This window comes from Apis cerana, linkage group LG8 (genome assembly GCF_029169275.1).
Source record: "Apis cerana isolate GH-2021 linkage group LG8, AcerK_1.0, whole genome shotgun sequence".
Classification (NCBI taxonomy): Eukaryota; Metazoa; Arthropoda; class Insecta; order Hymenoptera; family Apidae; genus Apis; species Apis cerana.
In genome coordinates this window covers 473,843-495,461 of record NC_083859.1, presented here as the reverse complement: position 1 = coordinate 495,461, position 21,619 = coordinate 473,843, and the positions used below count along the sequence as shown (strand labels likewise).

The following is a 21,619-nucleotide window of genomic DNA, read 5'->3' as shown; positions in this document are numbered from 1 at the left end:
ATTTGTCGAGGACTATCAAAATTTATCCAGAGGGGTTGGATCCTTGGCTTTTCTCGCGATCGATTAAAATTGTGTTTGATTGATCGTAGAGAATAGACGTGATATTTCACGCTTTGTTTGATTATGGGAAAATGATTTTTATTTAATATTTAACGCATTGTTTAAATAGTCTCGTTAGACTATAATATTTTATATATTATAAAGATTTATTGGATCTTTCTTTTTTTTTAAGAACTTTATCGTGTCGAGAAATTTATAAAAATTTAACAACAATTATTACAAATTAATTAAAATATTTAGAATTATATATTAAATTTAGAGAAATAATAGGATTTAATAATTATGTGGTTGATAAAAATTAAAAGATATAAATTTACCTCGTTTTTCTTATATTTTTCTTATCACGATATATTATCACGATATAATACATGATCATATCACGATAAATTATCTTTCTTATTCCGTTTATTTTATGAAATTAGATGTTTATTTTTGAAAACGAAAATTCGATTCACTTAGAATCATAAGTATTATGGGATTAAGAAAATTGAAAAGAAAATCTTTCTAAAACAATTCTAAAAGAATTTTATCAAACAACTATCGAAATTCTGATTGAAAAAGTATGAATTCTTATAATATTTCGAAAGTTACAAATTGCAAATAAAATTCGAACTGATGGTATATTTGAATCGAAAAATTTCTAAAATATCGCAAGAAGAGATTTCGTCGATATTCTCTGTAATTTGTGATCGAATGGTCCATAACGATTCCAAACTTTTGATCTGATTAATTTTAGTAAATGGGAGATAAAATTATCCATGTTACATCATCAATTCCATAAGCGCTTCTTTGCGTAACATCTATGTACACATATATGCAAATCGGATACAATTTCCGATGATATAACGATGAAATATTGAGACATAACCACTTATCCGCTCAGCAATACATTATTAGAGCATTGAATTAAATTAACATTTATTTTGTAAACATTCCGCCGAAAAGGAAATTAGATATAAAATGAATCGAATTGTACGTTGGATTACAAGTGAATTTTTTCTATGAAAGGGAAGAATTATACGAAACATTGCCATTTATTTATTTATTTTTATAATTGAAGAAAATTATTAAGATTATATTTCTTCAATATGATTAAAATATTTCTGATATTAATAATAATTATTATATGGAATCTTCGACATCAAATAACGAAAAAAATATATATCGAATCACTAAACTAAATATTTTTACATTATTAATATTAATTTTATTATTTACATTATTATACACTTAACTTTAAAAATCATCCAACATCTGAATATTTCTTAAAAACACAAATTTCAAGTAAAATTCTTAAGATTAAATAAAAAAAAAAGAAAAAGAAATTTGTGAAAAAAAAGAATCCTATTTAATCATAAAATCTCATAGAAAATTTCCAAATAAATCCACAAACTTTGCTCCAAAAAAAATCATACATACAAAAGTAGCAACATTCCATTTCATACAAAAATTTGCGAAAATCCATTCAAGAATTACGTAATCAATTCTAACATTACCGATTCACTTCATGATAATATATGTTATGTGTCAAAGTGACCCGGTTTTCAGGCTACTTTTACTTTTCATCAATCTTTCTCACAGGGGCCAGAACTCAGTGGATCGAGACATAGAACGGTTGGGAAGGTGGCGCGGAGGAGATCGGTGGCGAAATAAATTTATCGAGGCGAAACGAGGGTGCAAGAAAGCAGACAGAACGCTATGAACAAAGGAGGCGACCCCCTCGTGAAAATTGGAAACATGCCAGTGGCGCTATCGCGTGGAGGGTGGCGTAAGTTCGAAGGGGTGAGGGTGGCCAGGCAAGGGGTGACATCTAGTCTAGCGGGGAAATATTGACCGTAAAAATGGCGTCAAGCCGGGGCGAGTTATGCGAATGGAATTTCCATCCGAGGAACGATGACGCGTGCCCTTTTGAAATTTCGTTTTCCAAGGAAAAAATAAATGGATGGATTCTTTTCGAAAGGGATATTCGATCGATGATACAATAAAAGTGAAATTCGTTGAATTTTTTTTTTTTTTTTTAGAGAAAATTGGACGAAATTGGAATTCGAAGAAGGACAATTGGCACGTGGATGATGGAGGAGTAGTTGTTGATTTTGAAGGAAAATTTGTGAGAGATGATTCGTGATGTATATATTGTTTTTATCGGATTCATATTTTTATGATATCTTTTTGATAGAATGGAATTGATATGTGAGAGGAGAATGCCTTTTTGTAGATTTATCGAAGGAAGGGAGGTGTAAGAATTTCGTTTTTCTTTGGAGAGACGTTTCTCTGATTATTAGGAATTTGGGAACGATGTAAATGTAAGAGATAACGTTTTCAAAATTCGATTCGTATGGAATATTATTTTCATAAAATACATATATTATTGGTAATAACTAACCATTGATGTTAAATTATCATAGTGTATTTAAAGAGTAATAGTTTTATTGAATTTTTATTGAATTGAATTATTAATTATATTCCTTAAAAATCAGATTTATACTGATATTATTCTCGTTACTTTAATATTTATAATTATTAATATTATTAAAAAGTTAAAAACATTTTTTTATAATTTTCAATAAGTATTTTCAACAGTATCAAATCAATAATCAGTCAAAATTTATTACAATTCTAACAAAAAACATTCTCACATCTTTGTACAAAATCAATCAGGAGATTAATTCATCATAATACTTTTAAACCTATTAATTTAGAACTTTGACTATTTTAACACGAAATATTTATTTTGCACCTGATTTATTGCAGAAGAAACACTCCCATCTTCCATGCTCCTCCTGAGTCAAACCCTTGCAAAATATTCTACGCACGTATTAGATCTCCATTCCGCGATATTTCGTTTGAAATTTTCCCGCCCGAATGATAAAGCCGAATAGCGATTTAAAACGACTGAACTACTTGATTGAACAAATGCTGGAGCAAGCAACTTTTCAAAGTAACTTTGTTTGGACTTACAAGGAAAATGGCCAGGAGGTTTCAAGCTTCTGTGACGGACGCTTTTCGTGTTTCGCGGCATGTCGGTTCTCATTTCCATGGCAACTGTATAAAAGGGAAAGAAAAGTTTAGAATTAATTCGTCACGTTCCACGTAAACACACAGATTTTTGCAGCTTATCCATCTAGCGCGTTTTCCCGTGTTTACCTCGGATTTTTTTATTTTTTTTCGTAACATCCGCGAAAACATCCGTGACCCAGATCGATTACTTTTTCTTTTTTTTAATTTTTACAGAATTCCAACAAATATCATTTATCGTAACATCATTATCTCTTGTTAAACGAACGTTAGTTCTCTTTTTTCTCTAAAATGAAAATTATATATTATATATATGATACACGATTGAGAAAAATGAAAGAGAAAAGAAATTTACTACGCAAAAGAAAAGACGAATTTAATATCCGATCTTTGAGTTATCGTTTTGTTTTGATTCGGTTATTGTATCGCTTTTATTAAGCCACTCATATCGGGATTCTGTTGCAAATAAAACAGGGAATTTAAATTTCATGACCGCAGATTAAGATACCAGAGATTTTTGTTTTTATTAATAATATCGCGAGCTTTAAAGAAAACAATAGGTGTTATTTTATATGTACATAGTTTTTAAGTATAGATATTGTATTTGTATGTTTATTTTTTACAAATTTATAATATTTGATACGTATATTTGTTCACGTGTCAATGGAAAATTATTGGGATATCGTTGTATGTAATATCATTTTAAAGATAAATGTGAATTAGTGTTTTTAAATATATTTTTAACAAATATATTAATTGAGTATAATAATAAAAGTAACAATGATAAAATAGCAATCATTTTGTGTGAAAAAATTTTTTCGAAGAAGAATAAAATTTTTTAATCAATAATTTTGTTTTTTATTTAACGTTTTTAGATATGAAATATGAGTTGGCATAATGATTAAATTAAAATCAAGTTTATTTTTGCGTTATTTAACATTTAATTTTCGGAAAAAACGAACTATTCTATAATACCATATATAAAAAATGACTGCAATGAAATATTTTTGACTTATTATATAACTTTAAAATGTTCAGTTTTTACTATTTCTCGTGTAAGATATAACTTTTAAAGTTATTCAAAGGACCAAAAAAATTTAATTCTTGTCTACTTCATAATTTTCTTTTTCTTGTAACTATAAATTATTTTAAAGTTTAAAAAATTATTTTAATGTATTTTAAAAAAATTTTTTTAAAAATCTTAGTTTTTGAATAATATGGATTATGGTATAATAATTTTTTAACATTTGTTTAAAAAAATTGTTAACAATTGCGTATGACTCAATCAAAATCTGACAAACACAAAAATTTAAGATCTCGATTTGAAAGACATAGTAAGAAGAGGATTGAAAAAACGAAATAAGAACAAGTCGCAAAAACTCTATAGAGGACACAATTTCTCGAAAACACGTGTCACCCGATCGCGGCTCGAGTTATCGATTTCTTTGGCGCACATGCTGTTCATTGTGATCGTTCCAGAACGAATAATCTAGAAGAAACTCTGAAAGCAACTACCTTCGAACGGAGAACCAATAAGAATGAAACCTATGTATTTGCAGACGATAAATTCGTCAATCGATACAAAATAAAGATCTAATAAAGTAAGATTTAATAAATCTGAGAAACCTTTATGAAAGAAAAAACAATGAGCGGAGACAAAATGATAGTTTTTATTCGTTATGTGTGAAATTCGTTTATAAAAAAAAAATTATTTTTTCTCAAACTATTTCTAAATCTAATATACTGTATCTATTGATTTTATGCGCGTTATATTGAAATTATTTTATGTCCAACTAAAGTTTTAGATTTTCACTTTTCTCCTTGTTAAAAAAAAAGTTTAATTCATTTTCTTTTTATATCTACTTCATATTATAATATCACATTAATATTCTCATATTATTCATATTCATATTTATATTTTGAATTACATTTTTAAAAACTCCAAAAGTCACACTTATTTTTAATTAAAATTTCGTATTATTATATTTGCGCCAAAATTTTTCATCAAAGCTAATCATGAAAAACCAACAAAAACAAATTGTTTTATTCTCGCGTATTTCATTCGTCAACCTCCTCTAATTTTCGATCCTCCTCGTTTTTCTACTCTTTCTACAAAATAAAAAGTCCTACAAAAAAATCGTAGAAAGGAAAAATTTCTATGGAAATTCGTCATGCATAATAGTAAATTCTAAAATTGCAATCCCTCCAAGAAGACATCGCGGTTCGACGAACGGAAACGCGAAGAACATCGCAGTCGAAGAGAGACGCATGAGTATATGCATCAAGGCAATGAGAAAGAGAGAAGCATGTACGTTTAAATAATTCATTAGAGAGAAGATTTGCATAGTGAATGTAATGGTGAGATGATGGACGAAAGAGGAGGAGCAAATGAATTAAGCACTCGGTTGAGGAATACTGAGGAAAGAACGTTGGATGAAACATGTGGCGGGATGCATAGGCGAGTGGTGGTAAATAGAATCGAACAGTTTGTTCCTGGATAAGTGGGCGTGCGCGTTGACATATTTTTGGAACACCGGTTCGAGCCAAAGAGAAGAAATATTGTGCGTGAAATGGATATGTATGTAAACGTGCCAGGAACGATTTTTGTTGGGAATTTTTACCGAATAAAAATATGGTATTTTTTTTTTTCGAGATATTGAGAAGTTAAAACGGTTTAACGTATCACAAATTTTAATCTATCGTAAATTTCGTGTTTCTAAACTTATTTAAATTTTTAAGTTTCAAGTTGAATTTCTTTTACTAATTGAAAAATTAAATTATTCTTTGACAATTGTTAATGAATTCTATAATTATTAATTGCATCGTGATATAGATATTGTTTATTCTGAAAATTTTATAAAGGAAAATTAAAAATTAAAAATTAAAAATCAATAAAGTTAATTTTGCAAAAATCCATTTTGCAAAAATCTATTTTGCAAAAATCCATTTTGCAAAAATCCATTTTGCAAAAATCTATTATTTTTTATATTATTATATTATTATTATTATTTTTTATATTATTATTATATTTTCTAATTTATGATTACTGTTCGTATATTTTATTATATTTTCGATTTGATATTTTTATTGTATGATATATTTTTTATGCAGTCTTATAGGTCGATATTCGTTTTAAAATCATCTTTCCTAATTTTTTAATTATATTATAGCAAATCAGCGATACGTTCTCTCATTGTTTTAAACTTTAATGAATTTGTAAAAGTTGCATAGCGCACATAACATGTACTTTTATCACTTAAAATGTATCCACATATACAGATTGAATAGAATCAACCTGTATGGAAGAAAGTTAGACAGAATTCATACGGATGTGCACCGCTGTTTTAAGCTTGTCAGACTGAAAATTATAACAGGATGTCCCAAAACGTTTTCCTTCGCGTGAAATGGTATTCGACCCAGAAAAACGGACCTGTGAAACGAGTTCTCTTTTTTCTTTCTTTTTTTTTCAAAAAGCTTATCGCTTGGAACGGTGATTTGTGAATATTTTTTCACATAAACATTTTTTTTTTTTGCTAATCTTTCTATTAACCATCAAATTTTTTTTAATAATTCAAAATTCATTCTGAAATTTTAATCGCTTTTTTAAATATATAATCCATTATCCTCGGATACATTTTCCATTTAATATTTTCAAAGTTAATATGGAAATATTTTAAATGATTTTAAATATAAATAAAATTTCTTAAAATTGTTAAATACGAGTTAAGATATTTTTCATTTTAATAATATAGGATAAATAATATATGTAATATGAATTTATTTTCTATTAAAAAATGTGACATTTTTCCATTTCAATTATAAAAATTAACAATAAAACATTGGTGATCCAAATTTTAAGATTCATGAGATGAATATAATTAAGACATCTAATTTATGCATTTACATTTAAAAATTATTTAATTTTCAGATATGTTATAATTGTTTCATTATTTACGAATTTCTTAATATCCTAATCAAAAACTTTTTATTTATCTTTCAATTAGTTCCTATAATCGATTAATCATAAAAAAATCTGAGATCTATCAATTTTTATAGCTAAAATCAGACAAGACACCCTATACATAAACATTTATCTTATCCATACAATTGTACATTTTACAAAAAAAATTTAACACTGTCATTCTATTTTCATTCTATCATTTTTTGTTACATTCTGATCATTCCATTAGTATTTTAATATCTATAATATATATCTATAGAGCGATAGTTTGACGATGATAATTTCAGCGTTAAAATTGGACACCCTATGCATAAACGATCTATCTTATCCATATCCGACTGGACATTCCCGATATTAGTCACGTGTTCCAGCGACGTGGACACTGTTTCGGGGGTGTGCACCCTCCGTGGCTCGGTATCGACCGTGCCACCATGGGTCTGAGATGGGAGCTGCATCTTGCCAACCAAAATGTTTTCAACCCCGTTTCCGAATCAAGACGTCGACCACTCCTTCTCCACTCTGGAAATATAGTTCGAGTCGAGAAGTGTGTATTTGAAATCGTTGATTTATTCGTCAGCCAAGTGCACCCTGTCGCAAGGGCGTGGATTTCTCTGCTTTCTGAAAAACATCACGATCCACGAAAGACGAGGTCGAATGCGCCAGTTGGAACAATTGTGATAGATGCGAGATTCGCGCTTGTTTTTTCTTTTTTTCTTTTTTATTTCTTTCTTTTTTTTTTTTTTTTTGTTCAGAAGAAAGAAGTTGAGCGTTCGTTGATTTACACAGAGCCTGAGTACAAATTGTGTGTTGGAGAACGGGAACGAAGTTCTGATGGAATTTGTTGGATAGTTTATTTACGTTCAGATTATTTAGAAAATTGGAGAATGGAATTTGATCCGGAAAATTTTCTAAAAAATTTTCGTGCTTGATCGTGTTAATGATTATACACGTGTGATAAAATTGATAGAAATATTTCGAGTAGGCATGAAGATATTAAATTATCAAATTACATTTTCATGCTAATATTAGAATGATTAATATTTGAAGAAAAGTCACTGAACACCTGGTGATCAGAATGACAATTTCAAATTTTTGATTAAAATGTATTCTTATTATCAAGATAACTTTTCCTATAATAAAATTATCCTCTAATTTTCTAATTTTTCAGCGAAAACCTATTAACACAAAAAAAGAGATACATGGAATACAACATCCCAGGCGCTCTTACATATAAGTCATACATCTGCCCAAAATAATCCTCAGCATTCACCATCAGTAGCCATCCTTTCAAAACCATCTCGACTTCCACTAAACTAAGAGACAATACCCATCATTCATCGCTATCCAATAAATTCCGAGGACAGGGGTGCCCGAATGCCCGAAGAAATAATTCAGAGTGCACACCGGGACCGGACATACAGTGTACAAGTCGAAGAGGGCTTCATTGTCTGGCTCAGAGGGCGCTTGACCTTCCGCAAAAGTATCGAGCACCTGCTTTTTTCCTTTCACTCGAATTTTCTCCGTACACGATAGTGCTCGTTGTAATCATATGAAAGAAAAAAAAAAAGAAAGAAAGAGGAGAGAAAGAGCAAGTACAATCTATTTCACAATAACCGCCTCTTCGGATATTAGATATTGTCGCCATAACACAGTCACACCGATTGATCTCGATCGCGTGCCAGTCTCGTTCAGAGAGGTTATATACACACACACGAATGTTATGTGCCACGTACACACAGGCGCTGTGTGCATGTGTCACAGGGTAGTAACCACCCCCGACCACCAGTTCTCACCAGCCACCACGGTTGCCACCACCTCGTACGAGGTCGAGCGCCCTTTCGAAATTTGCCGATGGCCAAAGGAGGCCTCGAGGACTGCTTGGCTGACCTCGAATCCGAGATTCTTATCTTTGAACCGAAAGCTCCGGGAAAGACACCGTTTATCGAACGACAGTACTACTCACGGCCGGTTTTCAATAGGTAGTGAACCTAGCTGGTATCTCCTCTGTGGCCCAGAAACCGATTCACAATGAAAATTCTGAAATATAAATATGCCGCCTTTGGCCTCGAGCACAATCGACCTCCACTCGAGGCGGCACCGTGCTACGTCGCGACGATCTCTATCGTGTGACGATCGGGAGGAACCGGCCGGATTTGACGGTTCTGATCGAAGAAATGGGATTGGAACGCGAGGATGGAGAAATAGAATTGAAGAGCTTTCATGAATTTTCGAATAATTTCGCCTCGCTTTCGAATAATTATATACCTGAGAGTGGTGGACTTTTGTCTTTTTCTCGTACCTAAAAAGTAATCCAAGATCTGTGTTTGTCGATGGAATTAGAGAAACGGTGGTGAAATTATTTTTGTTAGTTTAATGCATACGATAGATTTATTTTCCTTTATTCTGATAAAATATGGTAGGGAAATATATGTATATAAATGAATTGTTATTATTATTAGGAAGGACAAGAAACATCATACTATTTAAATATCATTATTGGATTCAAAAATAAATTAAGATAAATATGAATTTGTGATTTGATACAATTTTTAATGTGAGAATTATTTGAACGAATGTTTCTTCTTTCTTTGATACGTTTGCTGAAAACTGTTATCATTAATTCGTGCTATTTCTATAATATTTATTTTTTTATTATTATATTACATTTTAAAACAAATAAAATTTTATCACAGGAGAGCGAGGATAATAATTTGGATAGGAAAATACAGGAATGAAAACAATTGTCGAATATTTTGTGGTTTTAAAATGAAACGAATTCATTGAAAAAGTGACATTTATAATCCGAGAAAGTAATATATTTTATAGAAGGATCTCATAATTATCTCGAAATGACTTTATTAGCAATATCTTTCGCATTCGAGTTGAGGTTTATAGAATTAAAAATCACGATGTATTTAAAGAATTATTCATAATAATTTATATATTATAAAATACACGAATACATAACGTGTATTTAATTCTAAAACACGGAAATAAATATCGAATAAAATAAATAAATTATTTATTGCCATAATATATAAAAATAAAAAAACCAACAGACAATGTGTTAATCCATTTAATTGCCAATTGTTTTTACAAAATTTTTATGTAATTCCATAAATTTTAATCAATTTTCAACAAAATTAAATTAAATAAAATAAAAATAAAAACAGCAATTAAATAAAAAGAAAAAATATCTTTCTGGAAATCTCTATCTATCAATGATATTATATTAATAAAAATACTTTTAAAATATCTAAAAATTGATGATTCCAAATAAAAAAAATTTCATTACAAAATCTCTACTCCCAAATTGAAATTAATTGTATACTTATCAATCAACCACGAGTCTAATATCTAAAATATTCTCTCCGAACGAATTCTCTTCGAAAAATGGAAAATATATAAATGGAAGATAAGAATTGAAGAAAAAGAAACTAATATTCTGAAATAGAAATTTTTATTCCAGAATTTGTAATAGGAAGAGAAGGATCGAGAGATTGGACAGAGCCAAGAAATTCTGATATGACAATGGTTAATCCCATTCGTTCCAGGTCATTTGTTCGAGCTAATTTTTCAGTCGTGAGGATACAATCGATGCGAATAAGACGAAATATTTATCAGAAAATGAATATCGTGCTCGAGCACCTGGTTCTCGATTGATTGATTATCGCGATAACTTCGAGCAATTTAATGAAATAACTTGTACGATTAAATACACATAGATGGCGTTAAAATATCACTTCTGTGTCATTTGAATAATATCGCGTCTTTGTACTCGATAAATTGAACGCTGAATCGATGAATTCTGTTATTTTTTTGATAATTATGTGTTAAGTGGTATTGTTGATCGATGATTTTGATAATCGTTGTTCGCATTTAATGAGATATAATAATTAAAAATCAATGATCAATTAAATATCGTAGGATTATAAACAAATATATATATATATATAATATATTTAATGAAGATTGGCTTTTATAGAATATTTATATTCTTCATAATATATTAGAATTTCACGTGGGATTTTTTTTTATAATCAAAATCCTTGACTTTTATATATCAAAAAATCTTTAAAAGATTTCTATTTCTCTATTTTTATATCATTGATTTAATTAACAAGATTAAACAAAAATCATTTTCATAAAAAAACGTGAAATAAATAATTATACAAAACTTAATTTTTTAAAATATTTATTGTGAAATTTCAAACATTTAAGAATAATATTAATTTAACAAAAACCTTTGAATACTTATTACAATTATAATTCAAATAAGAAACACCATAAAAGATATTATTGTCAAAAAATATTTTTAGAACAATATATTAAATATTTATAGAAATTCTATTTAATTTCGAATTCGATTTAAGCTTCTTAAACTAGACCAATATATTGTTCTTTGTACATATTTCACAAAGCACAATTTCCGCCCACTTGAAAGTTAATGAAACGAGTTGTTCAGTGATATGAAATACCCCGATCTTTGGATAAAAAGAACCCATTGAATCGACTCGATTCACGCTTCCACTTTCTCGATGACCTACAATCATCATCGTAGTTTGATATCACTATCATTTTGACGAATCATTCATTGGAATTAATTTCTCACAAAGATATTTTAGAACGAAATCTTTTTGTTCGCATCGCTCTCAATAATTTCTGCTCTTTGTTCAACATTTTTTTTTTTAACTTCAAAATTGAAATTATCTGACATAATTATTATTGACTTTATACGAAATCTTTTTGTTCGCATCATTCTCAATAATTTCTGCTCTTTGTTCAACATTTTTTTTTTAACTTCAAAATTGAAATTATCTCACGTAATTATTATTGACTTTATATTTATATTTTTTGGAATGTTTAATATTTATTTTCTACTAAAATTATATCATCTTATGATGAAAAGTTCTTGCATTATATAAATGATAAATACACAAATAAAAAAATGATTTAAATATTTTCAGACTTAAAAATATTAAATTTTTAAATAATTAAAAATACTAAATTTAAAACTATCATCGTTAAAATTATAGAATTACATAAATTCCATATCAATGTTATTTACAATGTTCAATATTTTTTAATTTTTAAAAGAAAATTTTTTTATATATAAATTTTCCAAAATATTTTAGATTAATTTTTCAAGCTTTTTTGCTAAGAAGATGAAAAAAAATTGAAAAAAAAATTTGAACACTAAATTGTCCAAATAAAAATGGTTTAATTATTCATTCATAAAATATAAGAATAAACATTTGATAATTAGGATAATCTTAAAATATTTCTTATATGTTAAAATCTTAATGAAACATGTAATCAGGTGCAAGATAAGTCAGGGTTAGATTTGTGGCATATGGCAGTCTAGGTCCATACGAGGTCTAGGTCAAGACTAAGGTAAAATTGTGATGGAACTAGATTATAATGCTCGTTAGTTCAAATTAGATCCAAGGTGTTCTAATTTCACTATATGTTGAATCTTGATTAAATCTATATTTAATTTCTCCGGATTTTTCCTATCGATCAAATTACGCATAACAAAGCTTAAAAACACCGAATTTAATCAACTTATAGGAACAATAAATTATCCATACCTCGGATATGTATCAATATCTTCAATCACATCATATTTCAATTAATTAAACCAAATGTTAATTCAACTAACCTGGAATCTAGACATAACTAAGTTACGAAGCGTAAATCTACTTAATAACGAAGTTATGTCTAAAGTACATTTGAACAAAAATTTACACATCCTTCGATTTCGATGTTTAGATTAATTCAATGAAAATCAGTGTTATGTTAATTTGAAAACATTACATTTTTTTTCTATTTGTGAACTATATTAAATTTTGATAATTTTAAACTATGGGAAATAAATTAATATTTTCAAGATAAATAATTACGCAGCATTGTTTATTAAATAATTTTTGATAAATAAACGAATATTTTAAATTATGAAGTGTATAATTTATTTATAATTAAAAAGTTTCAAATTGTATATTCTTTTCCGAAAATGACCTCACAACATTTTCGTAATAAACAATTTATTGAATATTTTATGTTTTATATTATTTTGAATATACTATTAACGTTAAATTTCCAATATTATAATTGATGAAATTCTATTTTCTGTTAATTTTATGAATTTTGAAAAAAATATTTTTATTCTTTTTATTTTTTTTACTAGAAAATAATAAAAAATACAAAATGCCATGAAGATATTTCGAATTAAAAACTTACATTTTCACTAACAAAAAAAAAAAAGAAGAAGAAGAAGAAGAAAAGAAATAAAATACAAAATTTCATAAAAATATTCATTTTATTAGTTGAATTAAAACATTATATAGATTTAAAATTCAAATTTTTTGCAAAATGGAAAAGAAAGAGGAGAAAAAAAAAATTAAAAAAAACCCGTCATAAAAAATACCTATTTCGAGTCATCAATCAAAATGGCAAGCACGATATCCTTTCCACCACAAGTCCCTCGGACGGAAATTATAGTGGAAAATCATGAATAAATACTTCCCTGAAAGCGGCAGGGTTCAGAGAAACGCAATGTGTGGTGCACCGATGCCTCTTCTCTGTTTGTGCAATGGAGCTTTGCCTGTCTACACCGGTTACAGTGAGTATGGTGGAGCAATATGGTTCAATGGGCAATAAGTTCACTCGATGCCTCGGCCACATCGTGCGCCTATGTGTGTTCACCCTGTATACACGTGTATAGGTAATAATGATCTGATTAACGTGCACGCTCCTTTTATTGCAAATAAACCGACGCGGTGGAAAACAAAACGAGCAATCGAATCGACAGATTCGAGTGGAGTGGCTCAGCTAATCATCGAACGAACGTTCATCGTTGACAGCTAAAAAAAATGGCCAATTGCAAATGGTGCTTGATCACTGGTACGGTATCTCCATAGTTTAGAATATCGATCTTGTCATTTGGTAATTATATTTTAAAAATTATCGTATTTGGAAGTAATAAAAATGAGATTAATTGATATTCGAGGATACAAATAAATTTTTCGATAAATAAAAATATAGAAATTCGAGTGGATATGCTTCAAAACATTGTTGTTATAATTATTTGATGCGAAAACTAGAAGATCAAAATAAATGGATCATCTTCCGATTGTGTATTATTTTTTATTTTTAAACGGTATTAAATTTAATGTCAAAATTATAATATGTAAAATAACTATGGATAAATATCTTCATAAAAAAGATTAAAGAATACAATTTTTCTAGATATTCAAGATTGATGGATTTATATATCCATTATATATAGATAAATAAATAAACGTAAAGATTACTTTACAACGCAGAGTGTATAAAAGTAACAATTCTACGAAAAGGGATTGCACTAGAAACGTCATACAAGAGTCTATATGTATCTAACTAAATCCTATCAGATTTTCAAATCCCCTATTTTATCCTGTTCATGGAAACTCGCATTTACCCTAAAATAAATCCCATCCACAAGGTGTATAAAAGTTCCCCAAGTAATACTCTATCGTTTACCGAACATCGATTCTCGATTCGATGAGAAAAAAATCTTCTGAAAATCGAAATCGAATTCGCGCTTCGAACATTCTTCTCGAACATTTGAACCTTTTAACGTATTAAATACTGAAACCGGTGAGGTAATAAATCTTAAACTCTTCTATGAAGCATGGATTTACTAGATGTGAATATATATATATATATACTTGTTGAAAAAATGACGTAATTTAAAATATGCACTTATTGAGTTATTAAGATACAAAAAAACGTAAAGAAAATTTATACTTTTCAGTATTCCATCAAATCCTACAAATGAATTTTCAAACCATGAATTTTTAATTTAACATTTTGATTTAATATTTTCATATTTTTTTGATTCAAAGTTGATTCAAAATTGTTTGTTTGAAAATTGTAATTCTGAAGTCGAATCAATTCAAATTCAGATATGAATATCATTTTTCCAACAAGTGTGCGATATTTGGAAGTAAAATTCTTTCGCTTTGTTCTCCAAAGTAAATATAATTTTTATTTTCTGATAGTAATTTTATTTTTTATATAACGTGCACTTATGAGAAATAGCCTCAAAAAAACTTCCAAGAATTTTAATCTCAAATATATTCAAATATATTCCTTAAGAGTTCTATTTTAAACTTTTACAAGTTTAATATTTTTGATAAAGGGAACATTCTGTTACATTTACGACACGAATATTCATTGAAACTATGCGCATGGACCACAAATAATATAAAATTTGAATCAAAAATAGAAATACTATCAATTACAGTTCGATAGAAACAAAAGACTGCAGTCAATATAAAACAAAAAATATTTCCACCAATTTTTCTCCATTTGTACATCATAATTAAATAAATATATTCCCGAACGATGCAAAAAAAAAAAAAAAAAATACAAATATGAACGAGATCCAATAGAAAACGCGATTACACGATCATTGTTCGTTGCACAGTATCGAGTGACTTGGACAAGTAGACAAAAGGATAAGTCGCAACTGAAGACAGAATAAAAAGTGCATCTTACGCAACTAATGAGAAGTCAGGGCGAAATAATGAGAAAAAGAAAGAGAGAGAGAGAGAGACAATATCGCTTAAAACCGAGACAAAAGTCGTCTCGTTTTTATTCACTCGATCTCATTCTCTATTTTTTCATCGTTAATCGCCTGCGGTTCCTAGCGCACCTTCATCTCAACGCCTCCGTGTCCCTCTCACAGATCAGCGAAACGTGAAATATTTTTGAAAATTATTTTCGACCCGGTGGAAGTGAAGAATGTTATGAACGTGGTGAAAAATTTCGTAGTTTTTCTTTTCCCCGGTATTTCAGAGAATTTTTTGCGAATGCAGAGACAGAGATTTTCACGAAATCGTTGTACACTAGTTTTGCTTTTTTTTTTAGAATATTTAATAAAAAGAGATTTGTTCTACTGTGTAATTGAGTTGAATATTTGATGTTTACAAAATCATAAAAATGATTTCAATCGATCAATTAAACGAGTTTTTTTTTGTTTTCATCACTATTACTATTTTTTTCTGGTATTTCTCATCAAATAAAAGAAAATTAAAATTTTGAGAAAAGTAACTTACTATTTTCTTTAATTAAAATATCCTATATAACTAATATTTAAAATTCTAATTTTAAGTTTTTTAATTTTTAAATAAGAAACCTCAGTTTTCATATACATATGTTCGAAATTAGATAAGACATTTCAGAGAAAGAAAGAAGAAATCATATTAATCACTTGAATTAATGTCACCTAATTTTATTAAAAGCAAAAATTATTGTCAAAACAATTATATAGTGTCTTTTGTACAGATACTATTTTCGTACTATTTTTTTCTGGTTTAAATGGAACCGCTAAAAAGTGGAAAAAACTCATTACATCAAGTGCAAAATCACGTAAAATTATCGCTCCCTACTATCCGGAAGTCATTTTCTTCTTTCGCGAACCATGAGACAAAGAGGGTAGTCACTTTAAAAGAAAAGAACATTCATGACCAAACGGTGTAACGAGATAGTGAATGTATAAAAAATACAATCGAGGATAAGATTTCTAAAGAGATACTATCATATGCTTCTTTCATCTTTATAAAAAGCAAAAACGTTTAAGACTTTGAGAAGAATTTTTTAAAACGTTGTAATAATCGTGTACCTGTTTTATGCAGAAAGTGTCACTTCTTGTCATCGTTATATGAAATACTAGGATCTTCAATGGAGTAGAATTCATTCTGCTCCAGGTGAATCACTTGTGAATCACTTGCTTTTGCCAATGTAATTTCTTTCGTTTATTTTTATATTTTCATTATTACACCCTTTTACATTAATTATTATATTAATAATAGATGATTTGCAGCACAGATAATTACTCAATGATAGATTTAGAATACAGAAATGCTGTATAATTTTTATTAGAAATCATTAATACTTTTTTGGATATAAAGATAGATTAAAGATAATAGATTTCCCTATTAAGTTGAAGTAGGATTTCAAAATTATATAAAAACTTATTATAATCCATAAATTTTTGTGAATTTATACAATCAGTACATTCAAAAATTACAAAAATTTGTACTATTCATAAATTTTAATCTATTTTTGAAAACAATTGCAATCACGTTTCAGTATTTTAAGATTTTTTTAAAAGAATATACTGTCTCTTTAATGATAATAGAACATTTAATGATTTAAATAATCATGGATTTATAAACTGGGATTGAATTTAAGGAATATATCAAAGAATAAGAATTCTCTGAAGCATAAAATATTGGTTCAAAAAGTCAAAGTGCCATTTTGAAATTCTACCAGATTTCTAAGACTATAGAATATGAGATCCAGATTTCTTGACTAAAACCACCAGCTATAAGTACCATTGCAACAGTCGCTATAGCTTTGTGGTGGATGAAGATAATACTACGATGTTGGGATTCTACAACATGAATCTCTGCAACTCCTAGGTGAATTTTGCTCCACGAATACCTTGATATCTTGTATCTTAACGTCTACACGAGATTTTATGGTTCTTAGGTAGGTTGAAGCTACTGTGATCTTGTTACTCGCATCTTTCCCATCATATGTAGATTCCTATTGATTTTAGATGAATCGAAACTGATTACGCAAGTTTAAAATCATTCATGGATGTATATTTTATGTTATTGTTATACTTCAAATATATTATTGTTATTATAAGTTTAATCTTAATATCTTTAACATTATTAATTTATCTTCTTATTAAATACATTATTAAAATCCTGAATTTTCAAAAATCAATTTCACAAAACATTTTTCTTAAAGCACTTTTAAATTTAATTTCTTAAGCAAAATCAATTCGTACGAGAAAGATTCGAAAACTATAAATCTTATTAACCAGCCAACCCATCTTCCAAATTTCCATCCTCTTGATCAAACAAAATCGAATCGTATCAAGAAAATTTATCCTCGTTCACGTTTTACATCTTACAATATTTTACTCCAATTTCACGTGTCTCAAAGAGACATCCGCTATCACGATCGAGCCCCGGATCTCATCCACAACAGATGAGGCAGCAGATTTCAATAGCGTGCGTCGTGTAATGGACGTGTACACGCGGCATGCTACGGGCATACGGGAGGAACGAGCTTTGTTCACAAGAAAGAAGAAAAAAAAAGAGAGAGACGCGTACACAGAGACAGCAAGCTGGAAGGTAGACTCGAGAGCTCGAGAGCTTTTATACGCGGCTCAAAAAGACCATCCTATCCATGCTTGGCCGGTCGAGCAATTTAAAGGCGAAAGGCGCGAAAGATGTTTCATCCTCGGTAATTTCCATTGTTGCTACACCACATTGTCAACAATGCAACCCTGCATCGTTCGTCCAGGATATTTCGTTTGTTCTTTCGCTATTTTTCACCCTTCCGTGCTCGTAATGGGAAATATCTGGCTATGAGAGATACGTAAGCGTGGATTTGATTAATATGTAAATTCACGACACGAAGTGAGGGAATGTTTGGAATAATAGAGTGGAGGGAAAAAATAAGGGCTGAATGTAAATTAGAAATTTTGATATATGATATTTTAATATTAGCTTAGATTTGAGATTTTTTTTTTTAGAATGAAATTGGAGATTAATGAAATTTGTACGACACGGGGGAATGAATATACATTAATGTAGAGAGTGTGGATATATTCTACGATTAATTGAAATTTTGATATCGATGTTTAAGAAAGAAATGTTTAAATAATCACACTTGAAACGAATAATTTAATTAATATAATTAAGTCTGATTATTATTAAAGATATGAGATATAATAAAGAATAAAAGAAGATAGATGGCCTTGCAGATTAGTCAAAATTCATGATTCTAAGAGGAAATAAAAGGGAAAAGGTTGTTTTTCTTTTTCTGTTTACAAGAGTGCGCCGACACTCGCATTACGAGCCACTTAAACGACGCTTAACGAGAGGCCTCTATTGTCGCTAGGCCTTTGTTGGATGGCGCTTTAGTTGCTTCGAATTGGTGCAATCGTAGGAGTGTTTTCAGAGATAATTTGACAAAGTTTTTCTCCTTATTCATTCCTACCCTTTCGCTTTTTCTTGTTCACTATCGTGAAATGCATCGTAGCATTTACTCATTTTTACTCATTTACTAATTTTGCAAATGTTAAACTTGTTGCTTTATTTTTCGATTCTATTTTTCAGTGATTTATTTTTAATAAAAAGTTTATATGCAAATATATAATGTAATTTCTATTAATTTCTTGATCATCGATTAATTAAAATTAAAAATAAATCATATCATAAATAATTTTAATTTGAAATTTTCATTAAATTTTTTACGTTAAATTATTTTAAAAAAAATTGAATTTAAAATTATAACAGAACATTACAATAGAATGATCTCTTTAAAATTCAACCAAATCTTGATATGATAAGAAAATGAAGCGTCGAGGAATTAATAAAGACAAAAAAAAAAATTTCAATAATATATTTTAACAAGGACACGATTCAATTTCTTAAATATTAAAAATTTCGAAAAATTAAAACTTTTCCCGTTAAAATTCTTCTCTTGAAATTTTCTCTCCTTCTTTCTAAATAAACAATACGATCTTCAAGAATCATCTTCTTTCAAATTATTATGTCAACAGAATTTTTAAATCGGCGCAATCTGTCAATTGGAACGAAAGATCAGAAGTGAGTTCGATAAATTATGGAGCAATGGCAAAGGTTAATGGATAATCAATCGATACGCGCCACTTTGTTGTTCCGTTCCGCATAATGTTGGCCATACGATGTATGTAACAATTCGCATGATATTCAGGAAACGTTTGCCATATCGGCGGAAAATTTTCTCACGCTTCTGAAAAGACCGACCAATAATTGTTCGACTGATGAGCTTTCTATTCAAATAACTTTTCTTCTTTTATAAATACGAGTTTCGTAATTTCGTGAAAATCAGATGAATTTATTGGTGATTATTTAATCGATCGTATCAGCTTAAAGCATCATAAATGTTATTTTACGAATGTTTCAATAGCTGTAATTTGTTTTCAGATAAAATTGCATTAAAGGAACATTTCCATCGTAATGTAAATTTCTTGCTATTTTTTTTTTTTTTTGGATTTTGAACAATTTTATATTATTGTCGTAAATTATTAAAAAATATATTATTTCTGAATAAAATATGTATAAAAGAAAAATATTTGGAAATCTATAAATCTCAATCAATCTTATTATAATTCTCTTATTGTTTAAATAAAGAGGTGGATTTTAAAAAAAATTTTTAAATGAATTTCTCTGATTCATTCTTAAACTAAGAAAAAGAAATATCTTATATTTTTAAAATTATTTTTTTTATTATTTTCAATTTGAACATCCTACTCTTTCAACATCCCCATCATAGCTCGATCCATTCAAATCATTCGAAAGAACTTGTGGAAATTGAGCAGCCTGCAAGATCGAAGATTATTCATTTCGAGAAAGTTTTTCAATTTAACCTATCCGGTAAAAACAGCTGTCAATTTTTTTGATTTTAAATGTAATTACGAAAATGAATGGAGGAGAACACCGATAAAGGATATATCTTCCATAGAATTTTCGTTTTAGGAAGTTTTGGCTAGGTATAAGCAAATTGTGTTTAATCAAGATTCCATTAATTAAGCGAAGAAGACTCGATTCGATTCGAACAGAAATCGATATGGAGAAATAATTGGTGAAAATCAACTGGTGGGCTTTATGTATCGATTGCATTAAATGATTTAACCTGCTTTACTTGGCAACCAAGTCTTGGCTGATTGTCACGTACCCCTAAGCGTTGTTCTTACTTATTAACTTGTCATTAAGTTACGTCTTGTTCGATAACTTGGATAATTCTAGTTAGAAATTCCCCATGTTTTTCGCTTTTTCGATGTCTTAACTTGATTTTTTATATCTTCTGTTGCGAACTAAGTTAGATGATTATCATTTAATCATCAAAATTATTGAAGTATGTATTTTCAACTTTTCCATTTGCTTTTGAAAAAAAAATATAAGAATAAGAATAATGCTGTCTCATTTGAATCTTTTGAAATTTTTTAAATTCCAATAAACATTATTAATTATTAATTAAAAAATAATTTCATATCAAATAATATTCAAAATGTTGTAAAATGATGCTAATTATATTATTTAGAAATATCGTAGAAACTATTCATAAGAATCACAGGATAAATGATGAATAAACCCTTGAACCAAATGCACGTATATCCTTTCAATATATTACATAACAACATAATAACAGGAACGTAATAACAATTACATACCCATCAATATCGAAACATTATTTTTTATATTAACTTCGACCTCGATTGAAACAAAACATCGATCTCAACTAAATAATAAAATAATAATTTCACGATCTCTTTTCCAAAATTATATTTACAATTCTTCCAATTGCATAAGAACAATTCCATCTCGAAAACGGGAGAAAAAAAAGACTCGAATAACATCCCTCGAAATATCGAAACGTTGTGCCGTGTCGCGAAATAGGTAATATTAAATCAACCCCGCCCACGCACCCCCGAAACAATTTAACCTGGCAACCCGGAGGCTGGAAACGTTA

At 28.7% G+C, this 21,619-nt stretch overlaps 1 protein-coding gene across 12 annotated transcripts in view; it reads right to left on the bottom strand.

Moving 5' to 3' along the window:
• The window catches only part of LOC108000937 (potassium/sodium hyperpolarization-activated cyclic nucleotide-gated channel 2), a 187,906-nt gene that overhangs the window by 141,051 nt on the left and 25,236 nt on the right, over window positions 1-21,619 (bottom strand). For 11 of the 12 annotated variants that reach the window (XM_062077787.1, XM_062077788.1, XM_028668247.2 and 8 more), the window contains one exon: window positions 3,019-3,102. The exons of the other annotated variant lie outside the window; for it this stretch is intronic. In XM_062077787.1, the coding sequence (XP_061933771.1) occupies window positions 3,019-3,102 (84 nt within the window). The remainder of the gene's footprint in view (window positions 1-3,018; window positions 3,103-21,619) is intronic. 12 annotated transcript variants of the gene reach the window in all.